Genomic DNA, 17,061 nt, shown 5'->3' on the forward strand with positions numbered 1-17,061 from the left:
CCGATCCACGGCGGAGCTATGTCGCTTTAAAACAACATTTTCCCGCCCCGATCCACGGCGGAGCTATGTCGCTTTAAAACGACATTTTCTCGCCCCGATCCACGGCGGAGCTGTGTCGCTTTAAAACGACATATTCTCGCCCCGATCCACGGCGGAGCTTTGTCGCTTTAAAACGACATTTTCTCACCCCGATCCACAGCGGAGCTATGTCGCTTAAAAACGACATTTTCCCGCCCGATCCACGGCGGAGCTTTGTCGCTTTAAAACGACATTTTCTCGCCCCGATCCACGGCGGAGCTATTTCGCTTTAAAACGACATATTCTCGCCCCGATCCACGCTGGAGCTATGTCGCTTTAAAACGACATTTTCTCGCACGATCCACGGCGGAGTTATGTCGCTTTAAAACGACATATTCTCGCCCTGATCCACGGCGGAGCTATGTCGCTTTAAAAAGACATTTTCTCGCAGTTTTCACTTCCACGCTGGAGCTATGTCGCTTTAAAACGACATTTTCTCGTCTCGATCCACGGCGGAGCTATGTCGCTTTAATACGACTTTTTCTCGCCCCGATCCACGGCGGATCGATTAATGCTTTCCATAGAACCCTTGGCGAACGATTTATTTGAAATAGTTATAACAAGGGTTCTCAGTCAAATGCTTGCAAGCACTAAAAGCATTTAAAGTCATGATAAAGTCAATTGTCCATTATTGATATATGAGAACACACTTTGAATCGGTTTAAAATTAAATTTGTATTCAATTGATATTTGTTAATCTTGGTAGACTTTAAGTGATTAATTAAGACGGCTAGCCTGTACGTATATGCAATGTTATATTGATAAAAAATAACTGTTTCAAGTTAGTATAAACAGGTATATAGTATACGAAATATTTATAGGTATACAAATGGCCATAGATAAATCGGGGCAAACAATGGAACCACTTCAGGCGTGAACACTTCACAGTGATAGGGCCAAGAGGGCAATCTTTATAAAAATGAAGAGTCGTCAGTCTAGTCGATCATTCTGCAACCACAGTTCAGATAGCCAAACACTATGAGAACCATTACACTCTGCCTTTTGCTGCTTGTTTCGGCTAGCTGCCTGATCAGCACGAACGTAAGTAAATATCAAGCGATAGGAAATTGGAGCAAAAGTAACTTTATATAAATTGTTGTCTTTTAGGCCAAGGCAACGGTTGACGATTTGATCAACTTCGAGGATGTAGATTTGGATACACTGATTGATGAACTGGAGGGCGATTATATGGATGTGGAGGAGTTTGGCTTCATCAGGTCCGTGCGCAAGGCCCTCAAGAAGGCGCTGAAAACAGTGCGCGGCGTCAACTGCACCATTAAGGAGGTCATCGAGGTGATGTCCGCGGCCACTAACTATGTGGATGCTATTGATGCCTGCGGCACAGCCGTGCCCAAGGATGTGGCTGCCATTGTCGAGTCCTGCAAGACCATCATCTCCATCTGCAACGATATCATCAATCTGAACAGCAAGCTGTGCACCACAGATGAGCCCGATTCCAACCAGATGTCCTCCAAGAAGTGCTTCTGGCAGTTGTTCAAGGCTGTCATGCGGCTAACCAGAAAGATAAACACCACACTGAAGCAGATCGCCAAGCTGCCCTCCGACACCAGCTCCTGCTTTCTCGATGCAACAAACGATGTTAAGATCAGCTTTAACAATTTCTTGCCAAATATCAACACTTGCGTTGATCAAATGTAAACGTATCTCAAAGTTATAAGGAACATATATACTAAAAAAAAAAAAATGTCCTACACAATTTGTTTACAATATGAGTAAATAAATGAAATACGAGAGAAAACCTTACGTTTTTTCATTCGAATCGTATAATGGATGGGCTGGCAAATGAGTTTGCGCATTCGAATTTGCGGTTATGTTGTAGAGAGTAGATGGAGCTAAAGTTAACTAAAACCATATAATAATAAAACAGTACAAATATACATAAAACAGTTTGCTCTGACTTACTGACAGCACGGTGATTAGCGCGCATGCCCGGGCAAGGCCGGGCAACACTCGCTAGTAATACTAATGTAAATATTTGATTGTTTTCAAATAATTCCATTAACTGCGTTATAGAATACAAAAAAAAAAAAACCCAAGTTCGCCATGTTTCGGCTTTTCTATATTGATTTCTTCTGTAGAAAAAAGCTTCTGGATTCACGATATGCACAAGAACATTTTTCAGCTCAAGAGCTCTATTATTTTTTTTTTTATCAGTTCCTTAAGTGAACTAAGCGCTTGCAGCTGTGCAGTTGTTATCGTTGAGTTAAGAGCCACACGATCTAAAGCCTTATCAAATGCCCAAAACCAATTGACTTTTGCATTTTTATTTGCTCTTCTAATGGGTATAAAGTGGAAAAAAAGGCATGGTTAATGGTTATGACCAGACTGCTGGCTGCCTAGGAGCTGGTCAGCTTGGAGCAGGCCTTTATGTTGGCGGGGAACTGTGTGTAGTAGCTGGTCAGGTTGTTGGTGGCATTGGTGACACAGGAGATGGCATTGGGGCCAGTCTGGGGTATCTTCTTGGCAAGGGCAATGGCGCTCTTCACCTGCCTGTACAGGCTGAAGACCTGGGCCAAGGTCTTGACGGCACAGCTGTTGGTGATCTTCTGCTCCTCGGGCTCCTCGGCGCTGGCGCAAATGTTCGACTTCAGGTTGATGATGTTGTTGGCGGTGCTGATGATTTTCAGGTTGGCATTGATCAGATTGGTCACATCCTGGCTGGCATCGACGCCGCAGGCAATGATATCGGCATTGTACTGCAGAGCGCTGGCCTTGATGCCCACAACCCACTTGAGTATACAGTTGAAGCCCTTAACGCTGCGCAAAGCCGCCTTAATGGCCCACCACGTGGCCGAGAAGATGCCGAACACCTCCGGATCGAAGGTCTCCCCATCGATATCAGCAAAATCGCTAGGCTCGTATTGTAAACCCGTATCCGGCGCCATCATCAACGGCTGCCAGGTGCCAGCATTGACCTGTTTGGAGCAAACGCATCGTTTATTCTCAAACTAGCCCATTCGCTTGAATCCTGGTCAAATACTTACACTGAGCACGCAGACGGCTGCGAACAGGGCAAATAATGTGAACTTCATGTTGAGGTCTGCAAATGCTATCTCCTTGGACTGTGCCACGCATCGCGCCTTTTTATAGTGTGCCATGGTCTTTGCTACCGATAACAGAAATAACTTATTAATGCTCAGGCAGCTCCGAACATTTATCGAGTCGCCTATCTGCCTACCTATCTACCCATCAATTGTACCAATACTGGCACAAGCCTCAGGTGGGCTTAGTTCAAGCACCTGCGGGTAGTACCTTTGCGGTCTTAGCAGCGGCTACTTTGGGGCATGCTTCGCATATCAGCTGATGAGCTGATAACAAGACTTTGAATCTCAGTCTGTCGAAAACGGCGCAATTAAAGCGCTTATCAATGGACTTTTCTATATGGTATGCATATATTTATATTATTAAATATGGGATATGCAAAACTTTAACTAGGAATACTTTTAGCTGAAATATATAAAATTTTTTGCAGCTCGATCTCTCTCTCTTTGCCTCTTGTTCACTCTTCTTTGTGCTATCTTTGCACATTTTTTATAAACAATCCACCTCTCCACCTATCTGTGGCTCATAACAATAACAACTATACAAAGACAAAGTGCATCAAGACTCCAGTTTGTTTTCTAACTATTTGATTAACAGACTTGCAAAACATCAAGTCTTCAAGTTCAATTGTTTAGTTAGAAACCTAAAGCTCAAATCAACATTTTTTAAATTAAGATAATACCAAAAAACCCATTTTGTGCAAGAAACTGTGAGAAGGAAAACAACTCAGCTGCTTTTCGTTCACATTCCGACATAGTCAAATAATGCAAACCAAGAACAGAATACATTCACACAGAATCTTTCTTAACTTAATATTATTAACCAGCCCAGAAAACACAGTGAGAAAACGGTTGGCTGTGAGTTTGAAATACCAAAAAAAATTTTATTTCATTTGAAGTAGAGTGTCCGAAAATTAATTGAATAGCATTTTGTTATTGATGATATTTTTTTGCTGTCAAATATTGTGAGTTAATTATCCATACATATTTCATATATTAATATATTTAACTTTGCTGTTGAATAGGAGACGATAAGATTTTGTGTTGAAAATGTAGCTAGCGTCTGGGCAAAAAATTGAACTTTAATTAAGTTAAGCTTGCTAATTTTGAGTTGTAGTTAATTAGCTGTTCATATATTATGTGTGTGTGTGTGTTTTTTTTTTGTTTTCTGATATTTTACTTATTATGTGCCGGAGATACTATACGATTAGAACGCGAGTGTGTGTCTGTGTGTGTGTGTGTGCACGCGGGCAACATCTAAGTAATACAGCTTGAATGCAGCTGAAGCCAAAAAACTACATTAATACGGAGTATATATTTGAGTGTGTGTGTCGTGTGTGTCGTGTGTGTTGTGAGTGTCGTGAGTGTGGTGACTGTCGTGTGTGTGTTAAAGTGTGTGCCAGTAACATTTGTAATTGGCCTTAGCCACGTGCTGCATAACAAATCCGTTCTGTGTAACATACATACATCCTTACATCTGTACATCTGTACATCAATACATCTGTACATCAATACATCTGTAAGTGTGTGCATGTATGTTGGCTCATTCGCAACTTGCCCATTGCCATTTGATGTTGTTTTTGGTCTAACATTTTCAGCCGCTTTCTTTCATTCAGTTGGTTCTCGAAATCGTTCAAAAAATTAATTTTTACTTTTTTTTTAGTTGTCAATTTGTAATCGTAATGCCATAATTTAAATTTAAACTTTAATTTTAATGCTACTTCAATTTCTCTTTTCGTTTATCTTAAGTAAAATTGAATCAAATTCCTCAGTGCTTGCAGTGCATATCGTACTTAGATGTTTTCGTTTTGCCTTTGTCTGTTTAATGTTTAACTTAAGAGCTACCAAAAAATTTTAACCATTTATAGTATATAAGTGTAAACATATAGTAATATATATATATATATATATATTATATATTTGTCTTGAATTATATATTATATGTAGTTCATTATTATGTGTATAGTATATATATATTATGTCTGTATATTATCTTACAATGCGTAGAGCATATGCACATATAGATATATATATATATATATATGTGTGTCTGTGTAGCATATAGCGTTCAGTTGAAGTACATTCTTTAGTTATATACAATTTACAGTTAAGCAGTTTAGAACTCTTCGATAGAAATACTTTCAGACTTGCGTAAGTTTATACTTTAATCATTCATTTCAATTAATTTTAAAGTAAATAGTATATGTTTTAAACAAAAACAATTGTCTTTGGCTTCAATTAAGCTGAAAATAAACTGCGAATAAATTCTAAAAGATAAAAGGAAATTCAAATTGATTATGGAATAAAAGCTAAAGAACGAAAAGAATATAAAATACTTTAAAGAAAATCAAATCTGTACACTGAACACTGAAATCGAAAACATGTTAAAAAAAAAAAATATTGAATTATCTTTTGAAAATAAACCATATTTATTCTCTCAATGTATGTGTGTGGTGGTGTGTGTGTGAGATGGTGTGTGTGTGTGTTCTTTTCCTCTTCTTATTCTTCTTCTCTCCTTCTTTTCTTGCTTAAAGCATAAATAAATAAATTAGAGCTATAATTGGGTATAAACTAGACGCATTATTTGTTAGTTAGTATGCACACATACATATGTATATAGAATATAGTATATAGTATATAAGTTTTCTTCTTCTTCACAAACCAATAAATGGTATAGTTCTTGCTGTTGTTGTTGCTGTTGTTGTTGTTGTTGCAGATACTTCCTTTACAATTTCAGTTGCCTTAGTTTCTAGGTTTTCATAAGACTTGCGTTTCATGTTGTTTTCCATTTGTTCAACAATTCCCTTATATGCATAGAAAAAAATATATATATATATATATTTGTAAATATGCCATGTATGCATGTCTCTAGCATCTATATAGTGATATATATGTATATATAAATTGTATTGATATACATATACATATATACATATGCCCGCTTCTACACGCATACATACATAACAATTTATATATTTGCTTAAATGTAGAACATTCATCAGGTTATATGCGTGCTGGGTCTGTAGTAAATATGTGTATGTACCTGTGTGTGACTGTGTCTGTGTGTGTGTGTGTGTGTGTGGGTGTGTGACTGTGTCTGTGTCTGTGTGTGTTTTTAGAGTTGTCAAGGCATTGGATGTAGTCAAAATAAGTATGTGACTTGCTTCGTTATTTGTACAAAATACACGAAAATATATTCCTTAGTTTGTCTTGGACCCGGTTGTTCTCCGAACAGGTGTATATTTAACCCACTTACAGAGCGTTGCTCTACAATTTGTTGTAACACTTGGCAACACTGTTCACATTGCACTTGTTCTTCTCAATAATCCTCAAACTACAATTTCAATATTTGATCAGATTGTTTAGCGATAGCATAGCGGAAAGTTTCTCAATTACAATTTGATTATGTTTTAAAAGGTAAAACTAAAATCAAAATTAAAAAAAAAAAATAAATGTGTTGGAATTCTTAATTTATTTGAGTTTTGTTCTTAAGCTTAGATGATCTATATATATATATAAATATATATACATACATGTGTGTGCTTATATATGTATATATATTTTCTGTGTATCATTATTTAGCAAACGCATTGTGTTATTTCCCAATTTCACTTGTATGCCATTTGCTAAATAAATTATTGTGTAGTTGCTGTTGTTGATGTTGTTGTTCTTGCATTGGCATTTGATGCGACACAATTTGTGGCAGACTTCGGGCGCACATCTGCGGGGCATTTAGCTGCATGCCCCAAAGCGCTGTCACACATTGCCCTACAGAGAAATCGCACTTAGAATGCCATACACATATGCATATATATGACATATATATATATAAACACACATATATATATTTATATATTATATAATATATGTTTGTATATATATATGTATATTCAGTGTATTTTGATGTATGCATGAAATCCAAAACATAATATACTGGCAAAAACCAACGCTGTCGTTCGTAGCCCAACAAAACGCTCGAGCCAAGAGCTCTGCAGACCAAACGATAGCGTGAGTTTTTTCAGTATGCTTGGCTGTAATTTAAGTATATAATTTAGATGACATAGTATGTATTTGCTTATGATTACGGTTTACAATAGTTAAGAGTAGTTAAGGTTTTCAACTGCTTAGTTAATTACGTTGTCTTATGTTCAATAGTGAGATTTTCTTCTTGTTCTTGTTCTTTGTGTTGTGTTTTGTTTTTGTGTTTTTGTTGTTGTGTTTTTGTTTTTTTTTTTTGTTTATGTTTTTGTTTTTACAATATCTGAAGCCAATTGGGTTGCAAAATTTTGAAACGTAATTGACTTTAGCGCGTTTAACAGTTAAAAGCACTATTCAAATGTGATCTAATGAAAAAAAAAATGTATCCCAACTAGGCTAAATATATATGCATATGTATGTCTATATATACATATATATGTGACATACTTTTTCGATTAGATTAGTTTCGATTAGATTAGTTTTAACTTTGAATCCATAAGTTTTGTCAGAATATTTATTATGTAAACGTATTTCAACTTTTTTTTTTTGATAAAATAGTTTACCTGTATATATATAAATATATTTTATATATATATATATATATGTTTATGTATGTTTTCTTATAGATATAGTTCTCTATATTTTTATATATATATATATATATATGTGTATATAATTTGCTATTCCTGTTGTTCATTGTTCTAGTTGCTGTTGTAGTTGAAGTTGTTGTTGTAGTTGTTGCTGTAGTTGTTGCTTTTGTTTTGTTGTTGTTGTTGTTGCTGTGGTAGTTAGTTGTGTTATAAAGTCGCTTAGAGTTCCCGGATAGTCTTAATAAATACTCATATGTATACATACAATATATATATATAGGTATATCTATAGGTATAAGTTTCTTTTTGTTCTTGTTCTTGTTTTTGTGTTTGTTGCTGTTTTGCTTTGATCGTAGGATAGTTGGGCTCTATAAAGCCTGAGGGTTGGGCGGGTGAGGACGGGCGCTTAAGTCTCTGTGAAAGTCTTTGATTGAATTTGAAACACGTCGAGATATATATGTATATATATATATTTGTGTGTAATATATATATATATTAAGAGAATGGAAGGATGTGAGAAGAAGAGTTGTATAGCCAGAGAACCGAAAGACTTGAAGATACGGAACATTTTCTGGGTTGTGCATAGCTTAAATTGAGTGTGCGCATGGGGCTTTGTGAGTGTGTGTTTGTGTTTGTGAGTGTGAGTGTGTGAGTGAGTGTAAGTGTGTATACGTGTGTATGAGATATATATTCATATATTGGTTAATTATATTTAGTATACTTTATGCCTGTCTGCATATAACTATTCATAGCATCTGCTGCTGCTGCTGCACTGCTTTTGGCTTAATTTGCAATTTACAACAGTTTTTCAACATTATTATATTTGTTTTTGTTTATGCATTTACTTAACTAGATTTAAATTTCCAAAAAAAAAAATTTTCTCTCTCTATATATATATATATATTGTAATATACGTATAGGTATGTGCTTCTATATAATCTATATGCGAATATGTAAACTTTTCTTGTAGTTGTAGTTTTTGTTGTTGTTGCTGTTGTTGTTGTTGTTGTTGTTGTTGTTGTTGTAGTTGTTGTAGTTATAATGTTTATTTCTGGTATTTGTATGTACAGCAAATGCCTTGGCTAATATCAATATATCAATCATACGCCGCGTGGCCCATTTTGCGTCATGTTCAAGTTCAATAAATTAATCAAGTTTTCAGTTGTTTGTGTGTGTGTGTGTGTGTGTTTTTGTTGTAGGGATTAGTATAATTAAATTTATATATCACAATTTAATCATCTTTTAATTTTGTTTGCCAAAGAATTTAAAACAATATTTTTTGAAAACACGCAACAGTCTGTGAACTGGTTGTGTGTCTGTGTGTGTGTGTGTGTGGTGTGCGTGTGGTGTCTGTGGTGTGTGTGTATGTGGTGTGTGTGTGTATGAGTGCATCTAATTGTTTTTGAGTTTTGCATAAATAAATTGTCACTTAATTGTTGAAGCAACGCCTTATTGTGTTGAGAATTGTAATTGTATTTTTTCAATTTGCTTAAATTTAAAATTAATTATACTTTGAATTCATTTTGTTTTTAGTTTAGAATGCAGCTATGCATTTTTCCATTATCTGCTATAGACACAAAAAATTGTATGCATATATATATATATATATATATATATATATATATATATATATATATATATATATATATATATATATATATATATATATATATATATATATATATGTATATAAATATGTATATGCATATATACATACATATGCATATATATATATATATATATATATATATATATATATATATATGTATATATATGCTCAAAATATAGCAAGAATCTAACAACAAAAATTTCAAACTATGAAGCTTAATTCTGCGCGCCCTTAAGTAGGCAACAATTTTTGTCTTTAAAACTAATTTTGCAAATTATGCTGTTTTTCTTGTTGTCGTTTTTCCTGTTGTTTTTGTTGTTGTTCTCAATTAAATTTGGCTTTAAATTCTGGTTTGCAGCTCCAAATGCATGAAACGTTCTTGACCTTGGGTAAGTTTCATTTGTCGCATTTGGAATTGGAATGTTTTATATTCACGTTGAGTTGTTTGTTCATTTTAGTTGTAATTGTTGGTTGAGTTTTCATTTGCAAGTATTTCAGTTGAATCAATTTGTTGGAGCAGACATTTTCCATTTGTTGGCAGTAATTGGGGGAAAATCGTGCACATTAGCTAAGTAACCACAAGGATTCGGGACATGTTTCTGCAGCTGGGAATTAAAATGATGATGTTCTATGCGAGCACTACATGGAATTTGGCGGCTGGCTATTTGGCATTGGTGTTAATATGGATGGATCAGCTGTGCGCGCAGCTTACTTTCCAAATAGGTGGCTATTTCGTTGGCATTCTTGTTGAATGCCACCATCATGGCCGTATTGCCGCCGGCGTCGCGTGCCTGTAAATTGGCGCCAGCTGCCACCAACATGACGCAAATGTCGCGGCGATTTTGCTCTGCGGCAATGTGCAAAGCTGTCTGACCGCTACGAGAGAGAAAGAGAGAGGGAGAGTGGGGGGAGAAAGTTGTGGTCAACAAGAGAAAGAGAAAGCGAGAGTTTTGTGCCTACCGTTCCATGTCCGCCATGTTGATGACCCGGCGTGTGGCACATGAGATGATATATTTAACAATGTCCTTATGGTTGTATTTGCACGCAAAGTGCAGCGCCGTCTGCCCGTTCTTGTTCACTGATTGTAATGAGTATCCTTGTTCATGTAGTGCACGTAACTGCAAAGAATAAGCACGCATACAGCATGAGCAAAACAAGAGAGAGAAAGAGAGAGGGGACTTCCGAGAGCGAGAGAGAGACATTAGACAAAACAGCAACAGAGCGAGAGAGCTAGCCTTTCTTCTTCTTTTTTCTTATACAAAACTACAAAGCGCGCTTGTCTCACATAAACATAAACAAAAACAAAAATCAGACAAAATATATCGTATATAATAGAAAAAACATAAACGGAAAAGTTAAAGCTACCATATTTAGATCGCCGCTCTGGGCCGCTAGTAGTATGGCATCGGAAGTTTGCTCCAGTATAGGGCTGTTATTTGTGCGCGTGTGTGTGTGTGTGTGCGGTAAAAGTGCATAGATAGGTGTGTGTGTGTGTGCGTGTGTGGTTGTGTGCATAGAAAAGTAGAGAAATAAAAAGAAAAGTTCAAGCATCAGTTTTCGTTGGACAAGTTTCATTTGTCTTATAGAACTAAAATGGTCGCGATCTCTGTAACAGTGAGCGAGAGAGATAGATAGATAGATAGATAGAGAGAGATAGACAGTTATATATATAGAGAGTTAGACAGAGATAGTGTGATAGGCTATTATACACCTGAGTACCTGAATCCATAACCAAAAACATCTTCGTTAAAACTGAATAAACGATCTTTGCAGCTGCATGCATTGAACAACAGAAGCAAAACAAAGAGTTAATGTTCATAAATAAAGAGAGAGAGAGAGAGATAAGTGAGTGTAAAAGCGAAAGAATAGAGTGTAATGGTTAGTTGATAAGCGAGAGCGAAACAGCCAATTCTTTGTCGTTTTGCAAGCAAACAGCTTTATTAGGTGCGAGAGCGAGCGAGCGCTGCCAGACTGTTCAGCTATGCAGTGCCATAGCAAGCAGCTTTAGCTTGTCTATTTGTAGCTTGTGTTTTTGCCTAAAATTTCGTCACTTGTGAAATGAATTTGTTTTTGTTAGAAAGCAAGCTGTTGTTGTTGTTGTTGTTGGGGTGTTACCTCTTCCACTTGATCACTTTAATGGGCTTGTTGCCAATTTGCAAGTCCTCATCTTTGTTTTTTGTGTGTGTGTATGTGTGTGTGTGTGTGTGTGTGTGCGTGTGTGCGTGTGTTCGAGTTGGTTTAAGAGAGTTTAACAAATTGTTAGTACGCCATTTGCATAAAGTTATTTTCAATAAGCAGTAAAAAAATACACATATAAAACAATAACGAATAAATATAAAAACTATAAAGGCTTAAGCACTTAATCAGTTAATTAATTAATCGTTTAATTAGTTAATCAGTGCTTAACTGCTTAACCACTGAGGCAAACCTACCCGTCGCTGTGTTTTGGATTGCAATTTGAACACTTTGTGGTCTGAATTTGTGTGTTGTTTGGAATTGAGTTTTGGCTGATTGGTTGATTGACTGATTGGTTGATTGGCTGATTGGTTGATTGGTTGTTGGTGTGGGTTTTGGACGAGAACGGAATACGGTTTAGCCCTTGTCGCTGTTACGAGTAACTGTTAACGTAAGCGGCGATTATATACCATATATATACATTTTCATATACATATATACAAAATACTCATATTGAATGCTCTACTTACATGTGGGCGTGGCAAGGACTAAGCTGTATTCGCTCCCGCACTTAATACATACATACATATTTATATATATATATATGTGTGTGTGTGTGTGTGTGTGTGTTTGTGTGTGTGCACGTCTGTGTATGTGTGTGTGTATCAGTTAGTTGCTAAACATGCGAAATAAAAGAATGCTAAACACCAAACGAAAATGAAAACGAAAACGAAAACGGAAATGAAAACGAAAATGAAAATGAAAAGAAAACAACGTTGATAAACACTGAAAGATTAGCCTGGTTGCGGGATGTGTTCGGGTAAGGAATGGAGATTAGGCTGGATATGGACACACACAACATCGCTTAAAGCTCGATGCGCTTCTTGCGATAATGCAGGTGACAAAACATGCGCCTATCTAGGTAGGGCAGCGGCTGGGCCACCTGCTGCTGGTAGAGCTGCAGACGCTGCTGCAGCGGCAGCTCGGTGGCCGGCGACGGTGGTTGCGCCGAGCGGTGCCAACAGCCAGCTAACAGAAGCCTACCCGTGCCGGTGCCGGTACCGTTGCCGGTGCCAGAGCCAGAGCCGGTGCCAGTGCCAGTGCCAGTGCCAGTTCCAGTGCCAGTGCCAGTGCCAGTGCCGCGTCCCTGTGTCTGATCCAGCTGTCGCCGTTCGTTCTGCGCCTGGCGCTGTGAAAATGCTGCAAAAGAGCGTTCCTGATCCGGTGTCTGCGGCATGGTAGCCGCTTCATGATCCAGTATATAGAGTTCGTCAATGGCAATGTCACAGATGTAATGCAAGTGCTCCTGGGCCCGATCAATGCGAAAGTAATGCTCAGCAGTGCACGCTGTGGATGGATGGGATGGAGTGGCAATTGGGTTAGTTGGCAGCAGCTGCAGCAACGGCAGCGGACGTGGCATGCCACCAACTTACAGTCAATGAAGCACCAGTCCTGCGAGACCTTAGGATACGATATGGACTCCTCGAACTTGGCATTCAGCATGCTGCGCACATGCTCCAAATCGCACTGCGATTCAATCTCAATCTGTCCCAGCTTGTTGGCCAACTTGCGTAGCATTTCCTTGTCGTAGTGGTATTGCTCGTATTGCTGCATGGTTACTCTTAAAATTCCCAGCTGCATCTTCTCCAGCGGATTGACTCTGTGCGCACGAGAAATACAAATACAAAATATAAAGTCAAGACACTCGCTACGGGGGAAGGGTTTTTTTCAGTTTTCAGTTCGATCGGAAAGATTGTGGAAAAGATGGAGACAGATTTGGAAAGACGGAAAAAGAAAGAGAGAGAGAGAGAGAGAGAACGGCTACGGTCTAAATTTGTGGTTAGTTAAGCAAACAGCAGAAGATCCGTCGAGGATGGGCGCGAGCTGATAGCGATGATAAGTTAGATTCAAATGCAATTAAATTCCTCTTTTTATTGCTGAATTTATACATCTTCAAATACAGAGTCTGACGCTTGATCGATGTTAATCAGACTAAAACCACGAATGCATAGGAAACACATGGAAGCCGCTTGCCATTTCACATGCGAATTCACATATATTTGTAACTACAACTGAAATTCGTAGAACATTTAATTTATTTTTTTTTTTTTTTTTTTTTTTATCACAAGTCGAAGTACGCTCGACCTTGGCCTTCTGGCTTTATAATGATAAAACTCGTCGAACAAACAAATATGGAAGTGTTCCAACATGTGATAGGCCATTTGGTGAGTGTTATTTAATCAGGAACGGAAGATCTCTGGAATAACTATTTAATTGGAGAATCGGCTTTGCAAGTATCACAGCGAACGAAGCAACTAATAAAGGCGGATATGTATCATTTCGAATTGCAGGTCTAGTCAAGTGGTCCGTATTTAGATGAACGATTGCGTATTTGGTATCCCGATCGAATTGACATAAAAACGTTTCATTTTCTAAATCCTTTCCATTCTCAACGGAAAAGCGCATAGTTTTGTTTGTTTTGTTGTTTGTTTTTTTTTTTTTTGTTTTTTTTGTTCTTTCGCAAAGAATAGATCAGACTGCATGGATCGTCTACAACTGCATCAACAAAAAATCGCTCTCAAACTTGCTGTAAGAATTAAACTCGCTGTATTTGAGCGGCTTTTGATCAGTTGAGCTGCGGGTGTGTGTTCAGTGCTTGGGTTAGGTTGGGTTAGAGTACAGGCTCTTGGTACATCCATACTCACTGAACATCCCCGCGTCCGTGCTTGCGCTTGGACAACATAAGAGCCTGGTTGAGCAGCTCGATCTCAATGATGGATGGCTTGACGCGACAGGCCTCGCCATCGACCTGCATGGGAATGGTACGTCTGGTGATGATGCGGGCCTTGCGGCACTGGCAGATGCAGGTGCCGTGCATGCCCGCCTGCAGCATAGGTAGCTGATAGGTGGTCAGGCCCACGACCTCCATGAGTCCGTCATCAATGGTGGGCTTAGTCTGACCAAAAGAGTCGTTCCAGGGATGTGTGCCGCCGCCATAGCTGTGGATGACAAATGTTAGCAATCTATTGTAAGAGCGAGAGGGAAGAAAACTCACCTTGGTATGTTGAGAAAGAGTACAGCATGGCAGCCGGCATCGCGTAGCTTGCTTGTATAATCTTGGCCATCGCACTCGAGGGTCACCCACTGCGAGAGATTGCGATATTGGCGCAGAATCAGATCCTTGCCGCCCATCTGGCCGTAGTACATCTTGTTGCGTAGCCGTGAATTGAAGCGTTCCGGATGAGCCTCGCGTGCCTCATGGAATTCAAGCGCAATGTGCGCATCCACGCCAAAGCTGAAGTAATTGTTGATCACGTTCAGCGGCACATTCGACTTGCTGCGATCGACATGATCATCGGTCACATCCTCGTTGGGCGTCACCTTGACACTCCAGCGATCCATTAGGACGCACTGCGACATGCCGATCTCACGCAGTACCTTGCCAATAGGCTCATCAGTATAGCCCTGTGCGAGATGGAGAATGCAGCCACAAATTAGTCCGAGATCGAAATTAAAAATCCATTAGCTATACTTACGCCGCCCCAGCCGAGCGAACGGGCGAGATCATTGCCGGTGCCCAGTGGCAAGACGCCCACCGCCGGCACCGGCATCAGCGGTGGATGGATCTGATCCAGTACGGATAGCACCCAACCGACGGTGCCATCTCCGCCGCAGGCCAACACGCGTAAATTCGGAGCCTTGCGGAACATGTCCAGACTGGAAAGTGAGAGAATGATGGGAAGATATTCGATTATATAAAGCTGAACGTCTTTCCCGAACTTAAGTTAAATAGAACTAGTTCTACAATTCACTGTTGTTTTTTTTTGCCAATATGAGCTAGTTCAACTAGATCTCAATTATTTTCAACTGCAACTTGTTAAATAAACTAGTTCACCTTGCGGATTCAGCCTTTAAGCTACTTCTATACCACAAATAACTAAACAGATCTATATTAATATAATGTAGATTAACCAAACTATTGGAACTAGTAGTGTGAACTAGTTCATCTTGTGGCGACGACTTACATAATCGAATTTGAATATACTATTTTGGAATGCATTTGAAAACTATTTATTCTCTGGCCATTTAAGGCCAACACTTACCCCATTTTGGGACCACCTTGTGTCAGATCGAATACCTGGCGCGGATTGAGCAAATGCTGGAACTTGCCCAATAGCTTGACGCCCTGATTGCCACCAGATTTTGGATTGATAAAGACAATAACCGGTATTACATCCGGCGATGGAATGGGCTTCACAATGAAGGCTCGAGGCTCCTTTTTCTCCTCCTTGGCCTTCTGGCGTTTCTGGGTGTTCTTCTTACTCTTGCCACCAGCACCAGAACCAGTTCCACCACTAGCCGGACCACCGGCCGAACTGGTCTTGTTGCTCACACGTATCGAGGACTTAAAGTTGCCCTTATTTGGTAGCTTGACAATCCATGACGGTGGCACAATGATGGGCGCATAGTTGCCTGCAAGCACAAAATGTTAGATTGGAATAGACAGAGAGGCAGAGAGCGTGAGAGAGAAAGAGAGTGAGAGAGAGGGAGAGGGTGCGAGTGTAATGCTATTAAATGGTCGAATTGCGTTTAAGATGCGTGTCAACATTGGCAGCTGACCAACTCGTTGCCAGGGCAGCTAATTGAGAGCTCTACTGCGGCCAGCCAGAAATGCCAAGGAGCAGCAAATTCCACTTGCCACCTGCAAAGCAATCACAAGCTGAACCAACCCAAGAGCATCCGCCAACAACAACAAGGACAAGTTAATAGCATAGAAAATATGCCAGAAGTCAGTCACGAGCCACTGACAAACAAAAGAAATTGAGATGAAGCCGCATGCTGCCACGCACCGAGTCGACATACCAAGGTCCTTCCTTGCCCAAGTCAAGGCGCAATTATGAATACCACAACAGAAGCGAGCGAGATTACGGAGAGAGCGGCAGGTGGAAGAGCGCTCGCAAGCCAGACGCTACGGAACAGGACAAACTGGCGCAGAGACAGACGGAGAGCAGGACAGCCAGACGGGCAGGCGGCTAGCCAGGCCAGGACTTGCAGACAGGCCAAAGGCGGCAGCAAAACTGAGCCAGAAGACAACCTGAGCTTCGCTCTGCAATAGCAGGCGGGCAGCAGAGGTGTGGGTGGGTGTGTCTGTGTGTGTGTGTGTGTGTGTGTGTGTGTGTATGGTTGTCATGTGCGTGGGTTGTGGTTAAGGCGGCTCGAGGCCTCACGAATGCCCGCCTGTAATTGTATTTTGCACTTTATTTCGTTGTCCTGTGGCATCCTCATTGTCTCACTGTCATTGTGTGTGTGTGTGTGCGTGTGTGTCGTCGGTGTGTAATGCGATGCTGGAGAGTGTGTTAACAAGACGCTCATTGAGACACTTTATAAAAAGCATTTACAGCCTCAGCCATGCACAGGCAGAGCTCCGACACCAGCCCCTACACAAGCACCCCAGCTGCCTCCTCTCCACCATGGTCAATGGTTGGGCTCTCCTTTTGTTGCAGCCAGAGACAGAGCAGTCAGCAGAAGCGTCTATCTGGGCTCTGCAAGTTTTGGCAGTTTAATACTA

At 39.6% G+C, this 17,061-nt stretch overlaps 3 protein-coding genes across 8 annotated transcripts in view; 1 reads left to right on the top strand and 2 right to left on the bottom strand.

The window, feature by feature from the left end:
- Nucleotides 1-980: 980 nt before the first annotated feature.
- On the top strand, nucleotides 981-1,837 carry LOC6635537 (uncharacterized). Its single transcript, XM_002059071.4, has 2 exons — nucleotides 981-1,119; nucleotides 1,186-1,837. The coding sequence occupies exons 1-2, from the start codon at nucleotides 1,057-1,059 to the stop codon at nucleotides 1,735-1,737; spliced, it is 615 nt and encodes a 204-aa protein (XP_002059107.1). The 5' UTR covers nucleotides 981-1,056; the 3' UTR covers nucleotides 1,738-1,837.
- Nucleotides 1,838-2,347: 510 nt separating this feature from the next.
- LOC116652114 (uncharacterized) lies at nucleotides 2,348-3,233 on the bottom strand. The gene is made up of 2 exons (XM_032440034.2): nucleotides 3,084-3,233; nucleotides 2,348-3,014 (listed from the first exon to the last, which is right to left on the bottom strand). Exons 1-2 carry the CDS (start codon nucleotides 3,195-3,197, stop codon nucleotides 2,436-2,438), a joined length of 693 nt encoding a protein of 230 aa, XP_032295925.1. The 5' UTR covers nucleotides 3,198-3,233; the 3' UTR covers nucleotides 2,348-2,435.
- Nucleotides 3,234-9,467: 6,234 nt separating this feature from the next.
- The window catches only part of rdgA (retinal degeneration A), a 139,849-nt gene continuing 132,255 nt past the window's right edge, over nucleotides 9,468-17,061 (bottom strand). The window contains exons 7-18 of one of the 6 annotated variants that reach the window (XM_002059070.4): nucleotides 15,596-15,965; nucleotides 15,029-15,209; nucleotides 14,548-14,957; nucleotides 14,198-14,491; nucleotides 12,926-13,152; nucleotides 12,537-12,839; nucleotides 11,433-11,484; nucleotides 11,037-11,090; nucleotides 10,683-10,746; nucleotides 10,278-10,435; nucleotides 10,030-10,193; nucleotides 9,468-9,701 (exon numbers count right to left, since the gene is read on the bottom strand). In XM_002059070.4, coding sequence (XP_002059106.2) covers nucleotides 9,658-9,701; nucleotides 10,030-10,193; nucleotides 10,278-10,435; nucleotides 10,683-10,746; nucleotides 11,037-11,090; nucleotides 11,433-11,484; nucleotides 12,537-12,839; nucleotides 12,926-13,152; nucleotides 14,198-14,491; nucleotides 14,548-14,957; nucleotides 15,029-15,209; nucleotides 15,596-15,965 — 2,321 coding nt within the window. In that variant the 3' untranslated portion in view covers nucleotides 9,468-9,657. Of the gene's footprint in view, nucleotides 9,702-10,029; nucleotides 10,194-10,277; nucleotides 10,436-10,682; nucleotides 10,747-11,036; nucleotides 11,091-11,432; nucleotides 11,485-12,536; nucleotides 12,840-12,925; nucleotides 13,153-13,977; nucleotides 14,128-14,197; nucleotides 14,492-14,547; nucleotides 14,958-15,028; nucleotides 15,210-15,595; nucleotides 15,966-17,061 lie in introns of those variants that run through there. The other 5 variants (XM_015169169.3, XM_015169172.3, XM_015169173.3 and 2 more) reach the window with 5 other exon arrangements.

The sequence above is a fragment of the Drosophila virilis genome, chromosome X, assembly GCF_030788295.1.
Source record: "Drosophila virilis strain 15010-1051.87 chromosome X, Dvir_AGI_RSII-ME, whole genome shotgun sequence".
NCBI lineage: Eukaryota > Metazoa > Arthropoda > Insecta > Diptera > Drosophilidae > Drosophila > Drosophila virilis.

Excerpts from the sequence above, each read along its gene's own strand:
- LOC6635537 (XM_002059071.4), top strand. The coding sequence starts at position 1,057 with ATGAGAACCATTACACTCTGCCTTTTGCTGCTTGTTTCGGCTAGCTGC. Across the intron at positions 1,120-1,185 it reads GCTGCCTGATCAGCACGAAC|GCCAAGGCAACGGTTGACGA; the intron begins GTAAGTAAATAT and ends GTTGTCTTTTAG.
- LOC116652114 (XM_032440034.2), bottom strand. The coding sequence starts at position 3,197 with ATGGCACACTATAAAAAGGCGCGATGCGTGGCACAGTCCAAGGAGATA. Across the intron at positions 3,015-3,083 it reads CAGCCGTCTGCGTGCTCAGT|GTCAATGCTGGCACCTGGCA; the intron begins GTAAGTATTTGA and ends TGCTCCAAACAG.